This window comes from Anopheles cruzii, chromosome 3 (assembly GCF_943734635.1).
Source record: "Anopheles cruzii chromosome 3, idAnoCruzAS_RS32_06, whole genome shotgun sequence".
Classification (NCBI taxonomy): Eukaryota; Metazoa; Arthropoda; class Insecta; order Diptera; family Culicidae; genus Anopheles; species Anopheles cruzii.
Genome location: NC_069145.1, coordinates 16,310,218 through 16,327,796, shown reverse-complemented (window position 1 = coordinate 16,327,796; position 17,579 = coordinate 16,310,218). Strand labels below are relative to the sequence as shown.

Genomic DNA, 17,579 nt, shown 5'->3' with positions numbered 1-17,579 from the left:
GATATGTCTGCCAGAGCAAATCCCATCTTGCGGAGAAGTGAAAAACCAAAGCAAACCCTGATGCTGTGTGAGAAACTTTGGCCTCTTTTGCTGTTACCGAAATATCTTGCAGCTCGTTAATAATTTTGTTCGACCCCTGTCGGGTGCGGGACGGAACTAATTTATCCGTCGCCAGGACACAATCGATAGGCGGCGGTGTATAGTGACGATGGCCGTCCGCGAGTGAAAGTGAAAGATTTTCCTGCCACTGCCGAAACCGCGCCAGTTTCCGTGCGAGTCCTTGGTTCAAAATAAGGAAAATCTCCATTATTCATGGCGTTCCGCTTCCGGTGGGGGGGAGCGGTGGAAAGTCGGTGATGAAAATTACGAATGAATTGCTTTGTTTTTCCCGTTTCTTCTAGTTTTTGGAAGTTCTGGGCGAATCCGGTGAAGCGACTGTGGGGAGTGCGATTTTTTTTCCTTTCAGCGTGCGTGCGTCTGTATGTGTGCCGTTCTTGATGGTGTGCAGTTTAGTGGTTAATCTGTGAACGTGTGCAGAGCAGTGTGCCAGCGGCGTGAAATAGATAGCTAGATAGAGAGAGAGAGAGAGTGAGAGTGGTCGTTCATCGAAACGGAGCACAGCATTTTGGCGTGAATTCGGCCAACCGACTACATCAAGCGCTACAATCATGGGGAACATACATACCGTCGGACCTAATGAGGCCCTCATCGTATCAGGTAGGTTGTCGATTGTTGTTTCCCGCGTATCACGTTGTCCAAAAGTTGATTGCGAGTTGCGATATGGTACGAAACATTTGTCCATAAGATGTACTGCACAGAAATCTTTCGTTGTCCCGGCCCGCGCTGTGTACATTGTTTGGGGTATCTCCATTTTAAGAACACTCTACTTTCCGGAGCCAAGGATTCGGTTCTTTCGGATTATAAATTTTATTCACATCCTGGCCTGCGAGCGCGATACTACATAAATCATGTGCCATTCATTATTTAAGAGGCCCGTAAGTTACGACCAACCACCACAAGAGGCTTTACAAGAACACCTAAAAAAAGCTTCAACTCGGGCGATTTTACCATTCGCCGGGTCCGGGAAAGAAGAGTTGGAGTGGCGGCCCCATCAACAGTTCATCCGGTCCATCCAAGGAAACAGAACTCAAACGACGTTCCGGCGGAGCGTCCTGGAACACTTGAAAGGCTTTCCTTGTCGCGCGTTTCTCGCTTTTCTGGCGCCCTCGGGTCACCGCAGCCGGAGCCTGAACGCGCCCGAAGCACAAAAGTGCTTTACCGGCCTGGCCACGTTACGTTGGTGCTCCGTTCCCGAGGGTGGAAAATCGATCCACCAATTTTCCCGCCTAACGCGTGCCTATGTGTAAAACGATACTTAACCATCGCCATTGTACGGGCGGCACTTAATGTCCGCGTGTGGGGGGCTCAACGTCAGCGTCTCGGCAAGGGGTATTCTTTCACTCCTGCGGACAGCGGACGGGCGAGAGGGGCACCTATCAGCAGTGGGACTGTAACTGTGGGACCCGGTATCCTACTTGCGTTTTACGTATTACTGCAGCAACGCCTTTGGACAGGTTCATTTTATTCTTGACCAACGAGTTCCCGGGTGAAGAACTACACCACAGTTAGCGTTTCGGTTTGGAAGGATGGCTCCACCACATGTGCACGCGGAGTGATAACTTACTTTATCCTGGCGATTGGCAACTCCTGGGTGCAGCACCAGTTCGCGCGGCTGATGGGTCGCTCTTCATCGATCCACACAGGCACTTTTCTTAATTAAACAGTGGAAATATGATACCCGCTGTGTTGCGAAAGGAAGGTGGGCCAATATGCTAGACTTGGCGATGGAATTTTCCCGGCCCGAGCGCGCTTTAAATGGCGAAATATTCAACGGGATTCCCAGCTAGTATTATTTATCCACATTCGCTCCCTGATTTGGGCTTTTACTTTGCCTCCTCTCCATATGCTGCTCCCACGGAGGACTTCTACCGCGAGCTAAAAACAAACTTAAAGTAACCGGATGCGGCACTGTCTCCCTTACTGGCCTACTCGCTCGCGCCGTACTGCGGATGGGATAAATAAAGCTACCATAAAACATCCGCCAGTGGCGCCAGGATGTCCCAGTAATGGGGCGCGCCATCCTGGCACGGTGCTGACCGCGCGTCATCGGGCCCACGGGCGCATGGGTTTCCGTTCCGATGTTGCGGAATGGCTTTTTGAGTCTTTAATGAAATGTTTATCCATTTTGCTTCGCTAGCTGGCTGGCTGGCTGGCTGGCTGGCTGGCTGGCTGGCTGATGGTTGCCCGGAAAGCCTATCCTTTCAACGCCTGGTACCGTAAATGAAATGTCACATTCGGCTGGCGTGATGGTCGGCCACAGGGAGTGTTGTCTATTAACCTCAATTTCTCGTGTCGTGTGAACAGTGTGGCGAAGTGACACAAAATCAATACTTTCCAATTCGGTCGTCCTTTTGGGTGTGTTTGTGGTGATTCCGTGTGTGAGTGGGAAACGCATAAATTATTCTCGCCTGCACAGGAATCCACTTAGTGGCCGTTTCATCCACGTAACGAAGGCGTTATTAATTCGCCAGCAGTTATTATCCTGTAATGCAATTACATTTCAATTAACACGCGAGTATTTCCGGGGACTTAAGTAGACATCCGGTGGCGATTCCGTTTTAAACTCTTCGGGTTCAATGCTTTCATTTCTGTAACACAAACTGTCAAACAAGTCGGTTGTATAGAAAAAGAGGAGTTTCTATAACAATCCCTTTCTCTGTTCTGGTGGCGTGACTTTTGCTCTTTTTCATAGTGTTTTCCATTGTTTAACGCTGAACATCTCATGGAGCACCATGCGCCCGCTCGCGCTCGGGCCACGTGATGGGCCCGATATTTAACGTTCGATCCTATCCGGGTGGAAGGCCAGCTTTCGCCGCCCGCCAAGTGGCGGCGAGTGTATTCAATCAAGTCTAACATCGTGTCAAATTGGAAGTTTGTTCCAACGAGGTGTGCCACTGGTCCGGCACGTTCCGTCCTCCAGCGCGCCATGGTTCGGCCCCACGGGAAGCAGCATTCGCGCGATCCGTGCTTTGCGCATCGCACCCAGAGCAGCGGTCCGATTAGAAATGGGTCGATGATGGAAAAATGTTGCTTTTTTGACGTCACAACCGGCGGTGGGTGGCTAAAAATAGCGAGCAACACTTGCAGTGCAGTGTCGACACCAGTCGCTGCCTGGCCTGGCGCGCCTAATACTTGCCTGGTGTTGGTGCGAAATTATGCCGTCTAGGCTAGGTCGCTGGTCGTGGTCGGAATCGTATCGTGCGTTGTCACCATCGCCACGCGGTTCTCTAGAGATGAAATTGCTTTTGTGGCAACGTTTTGGTAGCGGACGAAAAAGGAAAGTTATCGCGGATGTTCCCTATTTCCTGGTTGCTCGGCTCGGCCCCGGAGCGGAGGGGTTCGGATGACTCGCCCGAACTGGGTCGGAAGCTGTTCTTGCGGGAGGGTGGAAAAGGAAGCCGAGAAAGGGGTTAAAAAGGACGCTGGCTCCTTGGAAACCCAACAGTGGAGGAAGAAAAATGTGGGAAACTCTGTCGTGGCTTAAAAATAGACAAGGGTGGCGCGTACTGCCGCGGTGGTTCAGGGGAATTGATTTTACTGGCGTTTTAAATAATGTCTGTCAAACTACTCACGCTATTAGGGAACATTGACAAAATGGAGTTCTTGAGCCACGGTGCTCCATTATGGGTAATTCATTTTCCTAATTAGATGGCGTACTTTTTGAGTACATTTTAAAGGAGGTATTTAATTTGAGAGCACAATTCTTCGGCTAATTGACCGAATCAGTTAGTTTTTTGTTGAATTTGATCATACGTATTTTGTTGAAACAACTTTTCCCAAGTTCTCCAACAACGCACAAATTATTGCCTTCGAAAAAGTAAACAAAAAACAAACAGTTGAAGGTAGTTTTGTGAACTCTAACGTTTGCACACAAAAACAAACTTAAAATATTGATTTTCCATTGGCGCAGCGTAAACCAGCAGCGGGCAGTTCATTTTCCTCATTGTGAAGCGCGCGCGCGGTACCAAATCTCAAGTGGATAGCCAAACATCGTTAAGGGTTTTTTTTATGCTCATCCTACCATATTCTGTGCGCGTTCCGGGAAAATTGTGTAAATACACTATGGCCGGGTGCTGCGGGCCAAGAGCTCCCTCTCTGTCTCTGGCTGCACCGAACTGTTGCCGGTGCTTATCCGTTGCTAAGTTATTAACACTGCCTGCCGAACTGCCGGGTCATGGTTCTGAATATTCATAATTCGAATGTTTTCTCCAAAACACCCGGGCGGCCGGCCAGCGCACACGACGGTGCTTTCGCCTTCTGCAAGAGTAAGATTTAAAATTTTATGAGTTTTTATCGGACACAAACCAGACCGAGAGCGGCTGGCGCCACCCCATGTGTTTGGGGAAAGGTGATGTTGCAGCAGTGCAACGAAAAGGGTCGCAAACCGGCAGGCAAATCTTTTAATATTCGTTGCCACGGCCTTTGGGCGCTTTATTCGCGAAGGGAGCGACCTGTACTATTTGCCATTAATTTCAAGTCTTGTTTCGTGGCCCTGAGTGTGGTAGGGAGGATGCGCTAGGTCACCGGTAGAATGCACATTGCGTGGAACGAAAGAGGGCTACGATGTAAATGCTAACTTTATTTGATACGCCGGATTTGGAAATCATCACCCGCTACACGAGGGTGTGTACAGATTATGCGCGCGGAAAACAGTACATTTTGCATTTTTTTTGTGAGTTTCTAAATTCGTTTTACGCACCGTTAATGGCGCAGCACAACATGGAACATATTGAATGTAAGTGCACCCCCGTACCGGATTGGTCGTGCAGTGCATAGGTCAACATACATTAATCGATGGCGCGTTTCGATTGCGTTGATGGATTCGTTGAGGTTTTTCCTGCCTTTATTCGTGCCAACCAATGCCAACATGGCGGCTCGCCCTTCCGAATGAACGTTTAAGCGGCTCCCGGCAACCACGGTCGTCATAATCTTTCATCACGGTGATTAGTCCTGTCGTGTTCCGACAGGATGGTGGTCGTACACCGCTTCCAGCGGGATGGGACAGGATTGGACACGGTGTTGGGTCGACCGTAGCGGACGTTTGCTCGAGGCGTACATGGGCTACCAACCGTCAGCGGCCGGCATGGCCATAGTTTCGGTCCGGAGGGGTGATTAAATATCGTCCAAAGACAGTCCTAATGCACCGAGACACACAGGCGTGGATCCTTCGCAACAACGCGAACCAGGGACAGAGACATTCGGACGACGTTGAACGACGGCGGTCCTGCCACAAGAGGGTTGCCTACATTTAGGCGCAACATTCGGGAAACATTTTCCGCCGGTGGGGTTGTTGCTGTCCGCGTTTGTGTATCCGTGTGTGTGTGTTGTTTGCGGGCGTCGTACCTTCCTTCGGTATCCCCCTCGTTCGAACCGGGGAAGGAAACCATAAACCAGGATTGGAGGAGGAGCAGAGCGACCGGCGAAAAATGGTCATGAAAATTGAATGCATATGCATCCCCCGTTCGGGAGCGTCCGTGTTCATGTCCGTGCCCGGAATCGGGCCCGGAGTCCTTGTCTTGCCAAAGCTTACGGCCAAAGAATGGTTCTTTCGAAAGGCGCACATACTCGGTGCTGCGGTGCTGCGCTTGGCAGGTCCTGCGGTTTCCGAGGGATGGCGACGGCCTCTGTTTTTCATCAACCACTCGGCCGATTGAAGAGAAGGGCACCCCACAGCCTGAGGACATAGCTACAGATCTGCGTGTGTATGTGTGTGAGGCTTCTTTGGTTGGTGAAAAAACCGAATCCCTTTCAGGGGAAAGTTTATGTGACGTTCGTTTGCCGATTATGAGGACGTTGTGAAAAAGCATCGTGATGACAGCAAGCTGACGTACTGTCGTGGCGGCCGACCGAGAAACGGCCGTATCTTCCACAACCAACCGCACAACGGAGCATTGTCGTGGCATTTTATTCGCGGGCGGCAATTGTTTTTGCCTTTCCGTTTGCCATCACATAAACATGGCATCCTCGTGCGTCGAGTGCCAATTTGTTGCAGGATGTTCACAACGGGCGCCCGTCTTTTGGCTGTTAAATTCGCCGGTTTCAAAAGAGTGTGCGATAGCACGTTAATCGCGGTCGGTGTCGGTCGTTTCGTGTGGGTAAACCGGAACAAGCGGACCTTCGAGGAGTGACTCCTGATGCAATTAAACTCGTTCTCGTTTGATTCCTGTGTGTGTCGCTTCAGGGCGGGAGTCTTTACTAGTTATTATTCAAAAATACATACAAGGTTCAAGCGGTAATTGATACTCTGAGCGGCAGTTGGCGGCCGTCGAGTGGCGTCTTCACAGAAGTACATCTTCCCATGTGCTGCCACCAGTGCTGCTTTGAATTGTCTCCAGTTCGCCGTGACACTGGTTGCCGCTCGTTTGAGTTACGGAAGGGTTACGTTGAAGGGCCACTCGGGAGTGCTGCTACCAAGTATACCTCGTCCAAAAACCTCACTCATTACGACGCACGTGTGTGGTTGCCTCAATAACCCTTCTCATTGATCATTGTTTCAGATTTTTAAAGCTAAGAGCCACAAGCAAAAACAAAAAACCCCTCTCTAACCACCACTCTGGAGTCGAGTGGCTCATCTCACCGGGAGAGTTCCCTGGCGAAGAGATCAACGAAAAGCAAACGTCGGATGTGGGACTTATACTTTCGCTCGCGTCAAGCGAAGATAAAAAAAACGGCCGCCAACCGGTAAAAGTGTGTAAATAAATAGTGAGCATTTATTGTAGAAAGAGACGAAAGGCTATGAGTAGCCTCTCACGCTACGGTGTCGGGGCCTGTCGCCATTCGCTTTTGATGATGTCGGCCGCCTTCTCGCCAATCATGTAGTCCACGGCGGCCGACTGGCCCGAGATGGTCGTGGGGATGACGCTGACGTCGGCCACGCGGAGCCCCTGGATGCCGCGCACCCGCAGATCGGGGCCGACCACCGCGAGCGGGTCGTCCGGGGGGCCCATCCGGCAGCTGCCGGTCTGCTGGTAGGCCGTACTCGACAGGGTCCGGATGGCGCAGCGCCAGTAATCGTCCTCCGTCAGGTCCCACTGCTCGCAGTTCGGGAGCGGGATGCCGAGGACCCGCGCATCAAACCGTCGCATGGCCGGTGACTTGGAGATGCGCACCGCTTCCTTGATACCGCCAAGCATCGTTTCCACGTCGCCATCCGTCGCAAAGTAGCTCGGGTAGATTTTGAGTGCACTGTACGGGTTGGCGCTGCGCAGCTTCAGGTGACCACGGGACTCCGGGTGCAGGAGCACCACACTGGCCGTCCACTGGTCGTTACGTACGCTCTCCAGTGGCCGGTAGACCCGGTTGTAGATGGACGGCTTGATGCGTTTTCCCTTGCGCAACCCCAGCCCTCCGTCGGACACGAGCGAACCGGTCGAAAAGACGAGCGCAATGTCGGGCACGTCGGGCTCGGTGGTAGCCTGTGGCGTCCGCAGGAACGTGATCGCTTCCACACCGCCCGGCACCGTCAATGGGCCCTCCCCCCGGAAGTAGTCTCCGAGCGAGCGAAGCTGGAAGCGACTGTCGGTCAGCAGCGCCTGTCCCGTTTCGTTCAGCACAAAGGTGAGCCCGTTGAAGACGGGACTGTCGACGAACGCTTGCCCCACCGGGACGTTGCTCGCGGTGGGTAGGTGAAAGTTTTGCAGGTGCTCCTGTGGTCCAATACCGGACAGCAGCAGGAGCTGGGCTGAGTTGAGGTTACCCGCCGTGATCAGGACCTCCTTCCGGGCGTGCACCTCGTAGTTGCGGAAGTTTCGCGTGTACATCACCCCGTTGGCCGTTTTCGTGTCGGGATGGATCAGCACCTTCAGCACCTGGCTGTACGGTTGGACGTGGAGGTTCGGGCGTGACCGCAGCACCGGCTCGATGAACGCCCGGTACGCCGTCTGGCGCATACCGCTCCGTCCGGTCGTCTGCACGTACGATACGCCGAGCTGGGAGCGGCCGTTGTAGTCCAACTTCCGGTGGCCGGCTTCACGGGCCCCGTTCACGAACGTGCGCGCCAGGTTGGTTCGGAACGGTGGAAACTCGACGTGAAGCTCACCGTCGGTGCCGTGGTAGGACGAGTTCTCGAGACCCCGCAGTGACGCACGTTCCGTTTTGAGGAAGTACGGCAGCAGCTCCTCGTACGACCAGCCCGGGTTACCCTGGGCGGCCCACCGGTCGTAGTCGGTCGGATTGCCGCGCCCGTACAGCATGTAGTCGATCAGTGTGGAACCTCCCAAACCCTTGCCGTGCGGCAGACTGCACCGCTGATCGATCATTCCTGCCGGGGGGCGCGGGACGAGAATCAGTAGCAGATAGTGGAATGAAGCCCACGATGCACTTACCGTAACAGGAGGTGTTCTGGGCTTCGGCCACGTCCGCCCAGTTGTATTGCGAGTTCTGCAGGAAGGTGGTCAGTATCGGTATGTTCTGGAGATCGTTTTCTCCCGGGCCGGCCTCGAGCAGCAGTACGCGCCACTCGGCGTTCTCCGACAGTCGGTTCGCCAGCACACAGCCCGCCGCTCCGGCCCCGACGATGATGAAGTCATACTCTGGCACCTCCCGGTAGTGACTGGTATCTGGCGTAGCGTAGCGCGCGAAACACAGGATAGAGGATAGAGATATTAATACGGCGGTACGGCGACACCGGGTTCGTTGTCGTCGCGAAATTTCTTCGCACCCATCAAAGCGCCCACTAGAAAGCTATGGTGTGTTCAAAAGTGTTCGCGACTTTTGGGATTATGAAAATAATATCAATCGTGAACCCTTGATCATATTCAGCTCCTTTGTGGATGCCTTTTTTGTCTGCTCAATCGTAGTGTCGTCCTTTCATGGGACCCTTCAGTTTCCGGAGCAAGAAAAAGTCACAGGGGGCCAGATCTGCGGAATACGGTGGCTGTGGCATCATTGGTGTGTTGTTTTGGCCAAAAATTCGCGCAGAAACGACGATGTGTGAGCAGGGGCGCAAAAGCTATTTTTTGTTTTCTCACAAATCCGGGCATTTGTGGCGGATTGCTTCGGGCAAATTGCGCATAACTCTCAGGTAGTACTGCTTATTAACCGTTCTACCTTTTGGCAACAACTCATAATGCACCACACCCCTGCAGTCGAAGAAAACTGTAAGCAAAACCTTCACTTTCGACCGAACTTGGCTCCTCGTCGTTCATGTCTTCTCGGCCCACTGAGTACATTTTAAACCACCGATAAGCGCTGCTTTGGGCCAAAATAGGTTCACCATAAAAGTCACAGTCAACATTTCACATACACAAAATTTGATTTGTTTTTCACACAAAATTTGATACAGATTCTTTGCCATCCATTTTTTTTTGAGTAGACAAAAAACACGTCCAAGTAAAGCAGCTGTCAAAAATTGATTGATCATTCAAAATGACCGAACTTTTCACCATAAGCCACTAACATGTAACCGCAACCTAAAGCCATAAAAAAATCGAAAATCAAATATACGAAGCCGGCGGAAATTCAAAAGTCGAGAAAATTTTTGAGCAGACGTTTCCGGCGACCGCACGATCGCCACCGCCGCTGCCAGGTGTTGCTGTAGGTCGGCATCATCGGGTGTGTCGCATCGCACTGAATCAGCTACGTACCATCGTAGTACTCGTTGAGGTAGCGCCCGGCATGGGCCAGTGTTTTGAGCAGCAGAAACAAACCGTTCGCCGTCAGCACCCCGAACGTGCCGATCAGGATCGCCGCAATCCAGAGCCGTGCCATAGCGTCCTATTCCACGGTGCACTTTCTATCTTTCTTCGGCGCGAGAGATCACCACACACACTGGGGGAACACTGAAAGAAGGTCGGTCCACTTCACTCGGCGCTCCGAGCATGACTGATCGTGGGTCGCCACGGCAACCCTGAACTTGGCAGTGGTCGGCGCATCGCCCGTCGTTTGGACGGACGTACGAGTCCGATGCCTGGCGACTCTTGTAGAGAGGTCTGCATCTTGGGTTGTCCCGTGGGGAGGGATGGGATGTGGCGTGCTAATGATTGCGTGATGTCGCCGGCGAAGAGGTCGTCGTCGTCGTCGTCGTGGATTCTGTCGCTGTTGACCGATCGGTCGTCGATCTGTTAGTTGTTAGTCGAAAAAGTCGGCAGAGTTAGGCAGGGTTCCACGATACGATGCTCCGTTAGAATGGAGCGTGCCGGGAGGAAGTGACCAAAATGTGTAACTTCTTCTCCATCTATCTATGCATGTTTGTTGCGAACGTTGTGTTTATGGTTTTATGCTGCCACACTCTACATCACGACGCGGACAAAGTGTGACCCGCACGGCGGATCATTGACCCGCGGCTCCCCGGTTGGGTTCGGTTGTGTGTTTGTTTTGCCTTCCGATTCCGGCCACGACGGACGAAGGATTTGCAATGCTTCTTTCGGTGGGTTCAGAATGTTTCACGTTCGCTTTGCTGCGCGCAAGTTGTGAATGTCTGCGCATTGTTCTATAACGGGACCAGCGGGCAGTTGATAGCTGGCGGTCAGGCGCCATAAAAAATGTGTGCCACCAAAACATTTGCGTGTTAACTGAAGATCATTAGCGTCCCGTCCCGGGGCCCGCCACTTTTTCGGGAGAAGCGTAACAACATGGGCCAATTTCTAGGCCACCGAATGTCCGAATACAGATGTTGGGCGACAAATTCGTTATCTGATTACACCGGGTGGCGGGCGGGGCACTGCGATTGAGGTATGTGTGTCGACGCCAAACTTTCTCTTCCGACTCCGCGGGCGGGAATCGTTTTTAGAGTGCCCGGATGCTTGCAGCCCTGAAGAACTGCCACCCGAAGCTGCACACTCAACGCGTTAAAACGCTCATTAACCTGCTAAGCTCGTCGTCGTAGGTCGTAAGAAGACAGTGAGCCAGGAATGTGGCTCTTCCTTTGCTGAAAGTCATCCCCGAGAAGCCGATCTCCGACGACTTGTTATGTATCTCACGTAGAGCCATGCAACTGCAGCGTTCTTTCCACAAGACCCTCCCTCCATGGTTCTCGGGGGTCACTACGCCTGATGCACCACACGATGCATCAGGTGGCAAACGGTCAGTCTCCGTTCGTTGACCAGAGCAGCGGATTCTAGCACTAGCACGAATCCGGTGCAGGAGAAGCAGAAGAAGCAATTACATAATTGATCGTACTTCGACCGGGGATGGTGGAGAGTACATTCCGTGGCGCAGGGACGGGATTACATTCTGGCACCACCCCGGCCGGTGTCTAGACGGAAAACCGGTTGTTCGCCAATCGTTCGCTGATGCCGGGTAGACGATGCGCGAAGAAAGCCCACGATGATGATGATGATGCTTTTATCGAGCTCCGGGGCGTTCAGCATGTTATCTGAATAACTCACCGGCAGACGTCCTTGGCAGTGGTCAAAATGAACAGTTACCGATGCCGGGCCCGAAAGTGTCCGATAACCTCCAAAAAAGCCAGTGTCCGAAAGCAAGTGCTCCCAGCTCTGCGGTGCGGTGCGGAAGTGTTCCGCGCGACCACAAGTCGTGTGTCCTGAAAGAGTTCTCTTGTTTTCGGCCACCGCCGGTAAGCAAATATAGAACGCGAGGGCCGTCCATCGTGAGAGAGAGAGAGGCGGGAAGGTCGAGGGTCTCGGTGGTAAACACTCAGCAAGGCGCGGGGTTGGCTGAGCTGGTGTAGTTGGAGGCGTTTCGTCACCACGGCGTGACACACGCGCCGTGACTGTTTGCACTAGAAATGGCTCAATCCATGGCGTTCCATGGGAAACTATTGTTGGCCCATGTTATTAGGCTGGTGTCCGTTGGGAATTGGGCTGGCGAAGTGAAGTCCAGAATGTTGAATTGGGTTCATTAGGGGGCGAGCGACGTTTTGGATATTTATTTTGGAAGGTAATTAATTCTAATTCCAACTGCCTTCAAACGGGATGTTACAGAACGTACTCTTTCTGCTTTAAGACTTATGCTTCGATGGACTTTGGACATACGCGTCCCATCGGTTTGAGCCAGAACCTAAATTTAAGATGTACGTGGACCTTGAATTAAACTTGCTTCGGGGTAAACGGGGCCCTCCGCGATAAACAATGTGCGCCTCGGCAGAAAGAGTCGGCCTCCTACTAGTCGCATTCTAAAAGCCTGGTTCTTGTGGTTGCGGAAGTAGTAACAAATGGATGGTAGCGACGCCATCGTAACATCGTCTAACATTCTTAATTAATTTGGGTACAATGCAAATATAGGGATCGTTTGGTCATACGAAACAGCTGAACCCTTTTCGGTTGCTCATCATGAATAACCGGCATCCGGTGTCGAATTGCAAAATCAATTCAACATTGCACATCCCTTAGCATATCATTAACAAACATACTAACGGCAGCTTGTTTTTTCTTCTATTTTCAGGTTTGTGCGCGTTATTTTACAGTATCTTGCTATCTCAAGACAATGGACATTCGGAACGCAATTGCCGAGCAGCGTCCTGGTGTGTTTCCGTGTTCACCCTGACCCGGGGTGAGATGAGAACATTAAAGCTCTCGACCCCCGGTGGCTGGGTAAAGTCAAACAACGATGGTTTGATCTGCTATGATCGTTAACATTAACGACGTCTTGCGGCCAACTGTTCTTTGTATCGATGTTTGTTCCAAACAGTAGTAGATTGATTATATATTTGATGGAATGGAAACATGGAAATTTGAGGTTTACCTTTCGATCGCTTTATTTCCCAAACTACTGTTTTCGAGGGTATTCTCGCATACAATGCAGTCAAAGTTACCTTATGCCTTACTTTCAAATGCGTGTTAATTACTACTGCTATTACTATACGTTATTGTTACTTACGATTGTTTACTGCCAGCCTTATTTAATTTTTTCGTGCTTGGGCTCTTTCAAATCAAAGCTTGTGTGTTCGACTGGTTGCCTACATTTAGGGGTATTTCTTTGCCACTTCGTGAGTGCCACTCCGCGAGGCACTCATCGTCGTCTCTCCAAATCGTAGCCCCAATCCCAGTGGCTTTTGATCAAATCGGATGCCTTTTCGGCGATCATGTAAACCGTGGCCTGTGTGTGCGCATTACTCACCGGCAGCATGACGCTCGCGTCCACGATCCGCAAATTTTGTACCCCGTGTACCTGTAGCTCGGGTGACACCACCGCGGCGGAATCTTCGCGCCTTCCCATGGGACAGGTTCCGTACGGTTGGTCCGCCACGTGGCCTACGAAGCGCACAACGCAACGCCAGTAAGCGTCCGTAGCATACGGCAGCTGTTCGCACGGAGAGAGTTTTAGTGCCAGCGGTTCTAGGCCGAACCTGCGCAACTCGGCGTCGTTCAGTATGGCCAAGCACGCCCCAATTCCGCGCAATATCTCGCCCATATCGCCAGGATGCGTGTAAAAGTTCGTGTAGACCAGTGGATCGTGCAGAGGATTTTCGCTTCGTAGCCGCACGAGTCCTTTCGACGACGGCTGCAGGTGCACCAGTCCGATGGAGAACTGTTCCCCCCGACCGGGCTGCGGTTCGTATTGGAACAGTATCTCGTGCGTGGCTGGTCCTGACCGCTGCTGCTGTGTGTTAACGAAAGCGATCGCTTCGAGCGTCGGCGATGGCAGCCGCGCCGTGGCGGTGGTGCCGTTCGTGGCAAAATGTAACGGAAACGAGACGGTGCGCAGATTCATCGTGGCACCCACTGGGAGATCCTCCACGACGGAGATGTTGAAGCGTTCCAGCTGCTGCCGGGGACCGATGCCCGACAGGAGCAACAAGTGAGGCGTAAAGATGGGCCCCGCCGCAAGGATCACCTCTCGGCGGGCCCGTATCTTGCGCAGTTGACCGTTGACCAGCACGCGCACTCCTCGGGCCGTTTTGGTCCGGGAATTGAGCAGCACTTTCGTGACCCGCGCACCAGTCAGTGTGTGCAGGTTGGGCAAGAAAGCCGCCACGGGTTTCAGATACGCATCCGTCGAGGTAACTCGCTTACCTTGCCGGCGAGTTAGCTGCACGTATCCGACCGTGTCGTTGGCGTCACTGTTATAATCAGCTCGCCGGAGACCGTATCGGTCGCACGCCGCTAGGAACGTTCTGGCCAGGGTCGACTTTAGCCGTAGTCCCGTGACCGGAAGTGGCCCGCCTCGCCCGCGCTGTTCCCGCGAGTAGTTGAAGCGCGTGTTTTCGAGCTTCAAAAAATACGGCAGTACACTACGGAACGCCCAGTCGGTGTTTCCCTTGCGTGCCCAGCCGTCGTAGTCTTGGGGAGTTCCACGCACGTACAGCATGCTGTTGGTTCGCGTGTTTCCTCCCAAACCCTTGCCACCCGGTATCGTGCACCGTTTGTCGGGAGCGGCTGTCGAGATGGTAAACAAAAAACGTAAGCCACCCGGGGGTCGGCTATCCGGCCCCGTCGAAACACCTTACCGAGACAGGTTTCTGGCTGCAGTTCCGCCTTCAGCTTCCAGCCCTCGTCACCCTCGTTGTGCCGACCGCCAGCTTCGAGCACCAAAATCTGCCACTGGCGAATCTCGGCCAGCCTGCTGGCCACCACCAATCCTGCCGTTCCTCCACCAACCACGATAAAGTCGTACTCCGTCTTCACGCTGTCCTCTGCAACCGGAAAGTTCATTGACATCCGCGTGCGTTTTTTTATTATCCTATCACTGACCACGGATACCTGTTGTGCCGGGAAGCGATTGGTGGGAAGTGAAGTGTTTTCCTGCGCGGGGCAGCCAGAACAGACTGTTGACGGCGCGCGACAACACCAGCAGAATGCGAACGGTCGTAAAGATTCTGCTCAGCCGCATGATGATTGCGGAAGTAACAGCAGCCAACCGGCCCGATGCGAATGGCACAAGTGTTGGAATGGAACTGCGAGCAAACAGTTCTGTCCCGAGCCGCTGATTCTGCAAACGGTGTTCTACGATACCACATCATCCGCATGATGCCCTAGAGAGCAGGTTTTTTATGGTTCCGAAAGTTCCGATTAGCTAATGACTCCTCAACGGTGTGTGCTACCCGTTTCGATGCGATTATTCAAATTTGGCAAAGCAACCGATCGTCGATCGACGACGTTGAAAAGGAGCGTTTGCTGCTGATTGCTGCCTCACGAAGGCTGAAGCACTCTCGATTGCTGTCTTCCTGTACGCAAAGCGTTGCTTTTCTGCCGAGCATAATAAGAAAGGTTCACCGTGGGACTCTGTGTGTGATAACTATAAACTTACAATTTGGTACCCGAAAACCTGTTTGCGGCGTTCCTGTCTGGTACGCCAGAGCCAGAGTTTGCCTGGCAGAACTGACTGGCTGGCTGGTTTTTGGGATAAATTGCTCAGAATCCGTTAATTAAATGAGGATGAGCATATTTCAAATTCCAAACGACAAGCAACAAGCGAGCGAGCGACACCTTGGCAGATGGCTGAAACGGACGGCGGAACCAGGAGCAATGTACTTTGGTCCGTTTTGCACACACACACACACACCGGCTGGTAATCAAAACACCTCATTTCCGAATACTTACAGCTTTAATGTAGGACATCTCCGGATAGACGCGCAAAATTAAAAACCACAAGGTAGAAGTAAGGTTACGGCGGGTCGTAGACTGGCGTGTCTGCACATTTTATAGTCGCTTGAATCTATAGGGTGATCCATCGAGGGTTTGGAATTTTAACTACCGATTACTTGACTTTTAAAATGTCAAACTTCGTTATGGAAATTGTAAACATTCGGTAAAAACTTGAATATTTACGAATCGGGGCACTACACGCTTGCAGAGTTTTGGGAAATATTAAAAACTTGTTTCCAAAGTGCGTGAGTCTTCAACTCAAACTGTACAAAATTTGTAAAGCTGACTTCCACCTTGGTGTTTACGTTAATCAGCAGAATCGTCGTCTTTGTGACTCACGAAAAACACCCCGTCGTGTCAATCCACCCACCCAGCGAGTTACAATTTGGTGCGGTTTTTGGTCTGGTGGCATCACCGGCCCATTTTTCTTCGAAAATCAAGATGAAGCCGTCGTAACCGTCGATGGCGTCGACGATACCAAGAAATTGGTTGGCTGATTAGTTCTTCGGCGAAATCTGAAGCTGATCCTATCTTCGCAATCCACGCCCCATCATCGGAATCTAAACCCTAGCTGGACCACCCTCTACATAAGCTTTCGTATCAAACATCAGCAGAAAGAATGAGAGGATTGTTCACAATCAGTTATCCAATTAACCACCGGAGGCCGGGAGGTCAACCATGACAATGTTGACAAGTTCAGGGCAGGCACGGAACTACGCTGCGCAGGGCGTTCTTCTTTCGCCTTCACTGATGGACCTCACATGGGGGGATGCCATTGACATTGGGTTTTTAATATACATTACATCGATGTATTTCCCAACTTACAATTAATCGTTGCAGTGGGTGGAAGCTTTGAAGGGCATGCCATAAAATAATGCTCAGCACCTGCGATCCCGTGGCTTACCATTGCGCTGCCATTGGCGAGGGTCGTTAAACGGAGATGACGCGAGGATTCGGCGGAAAACTGTTTTATAACCCGTAGTCCAAACTGTGCACTGTGCGATAGCCTCGAGCAGAAGATGCTTTTAACACAAGTTCTCTAAAACTGCTCAAGGAAGAGAGCATCCCAATAGCCGAGTTCGAGTGGTGATGTTTTATTCATTGCTACAAAATGCACAATAAATCCCCGTCAGGTGTGTTGTTGTTAAAATATTCCGGCCGCTCCACTTATAGGCTGCTCTGAGGGGGACGCTGGGGGAGCTGGGGCGACTCTATCATAGTGCGCATAATCTGCGGCCCAACTCCCTTGTTCAAGTATGACCATTCGGTTGGTCGACTTCAAGTACGCCAACCAGTTTTCATCGGGATGATGTGTTGAATGTTTAGTGGTCAAGGTCTCGGGCGCACGCAGGTTCCGGCCGCGGGTCTAGGATGGATCGGCGGCCTCTGTATCATCGGAAGCCCGAAGGTTTCTGAAGCCCACCGAAATGCATTAATAATCCGTGTGGTTCGCATTCTTCCGATTCGGAACTAATTTATGACCGGCTCCGGTCTTCGGTCTCTGGACGCACCGACGAGTACGGCCAGTGGCAACCGTAGCTCGTGTGGCGCTCCGCCACGTGGGGACCAACTTTCGAGACATAGAACCGAGGTTATTGTTTTGTGCCTTCGTGGACCAACTCCGGTTGGACGTCTCGGAGTCCAACATTCCGTGTTGGGGCGCGTGTTTGGCACGCTTTTTGGCACCCCAAATTTGTGTGCGTATTTATTGGAGGCACGCTTCAGTGTCAATTCAGTTTCGGGCTGCCCGGCCCAGTATTAGTAGCAGGTGATAGGTGATTGGTCTGGGGAACTAGTTTGACAGCAACGCACCCCCCCCAGCTCTCGATGCACAGTTTTCGGGCGGTTCTCCGTTTCTTTCTATCGCCCGCTCGGCTGTCGTCGTCGTCGTCGTCCTTTCTTTAGTTTTATTATGGACATCTAATCTACTACGGGTGGAGGTTGTCACAGGGCGCCCCCGGGGGCCAATGTGCA

The 17,579-nt window shown here is 52.1% G+C and overlaps 1 protein-coding gene across 1 annotated transcript in view; it reads left to right on the top strand.

Moving 5' to 3' along the window:
* LOC128271661 (flotillin-2) overlaps positions 1 to 17,579 on the top strand; it is a 151,920-nt gene that overhangs the window by 1,090 nt on the left and 133,251 nt on the right. The window contains exon 2 of the mRNA XM_053009275.1: positions 402 to 717. Within this exon, the coding sequence (XP_052865235.1) occupies positions 669 to 717 (49 nt within the window). The 5' untranslated portion in view covers positions 402 to 668. The remainder of the gene's footprint in view (positions 1 to 401; positions 718 to 17,579) is intronic.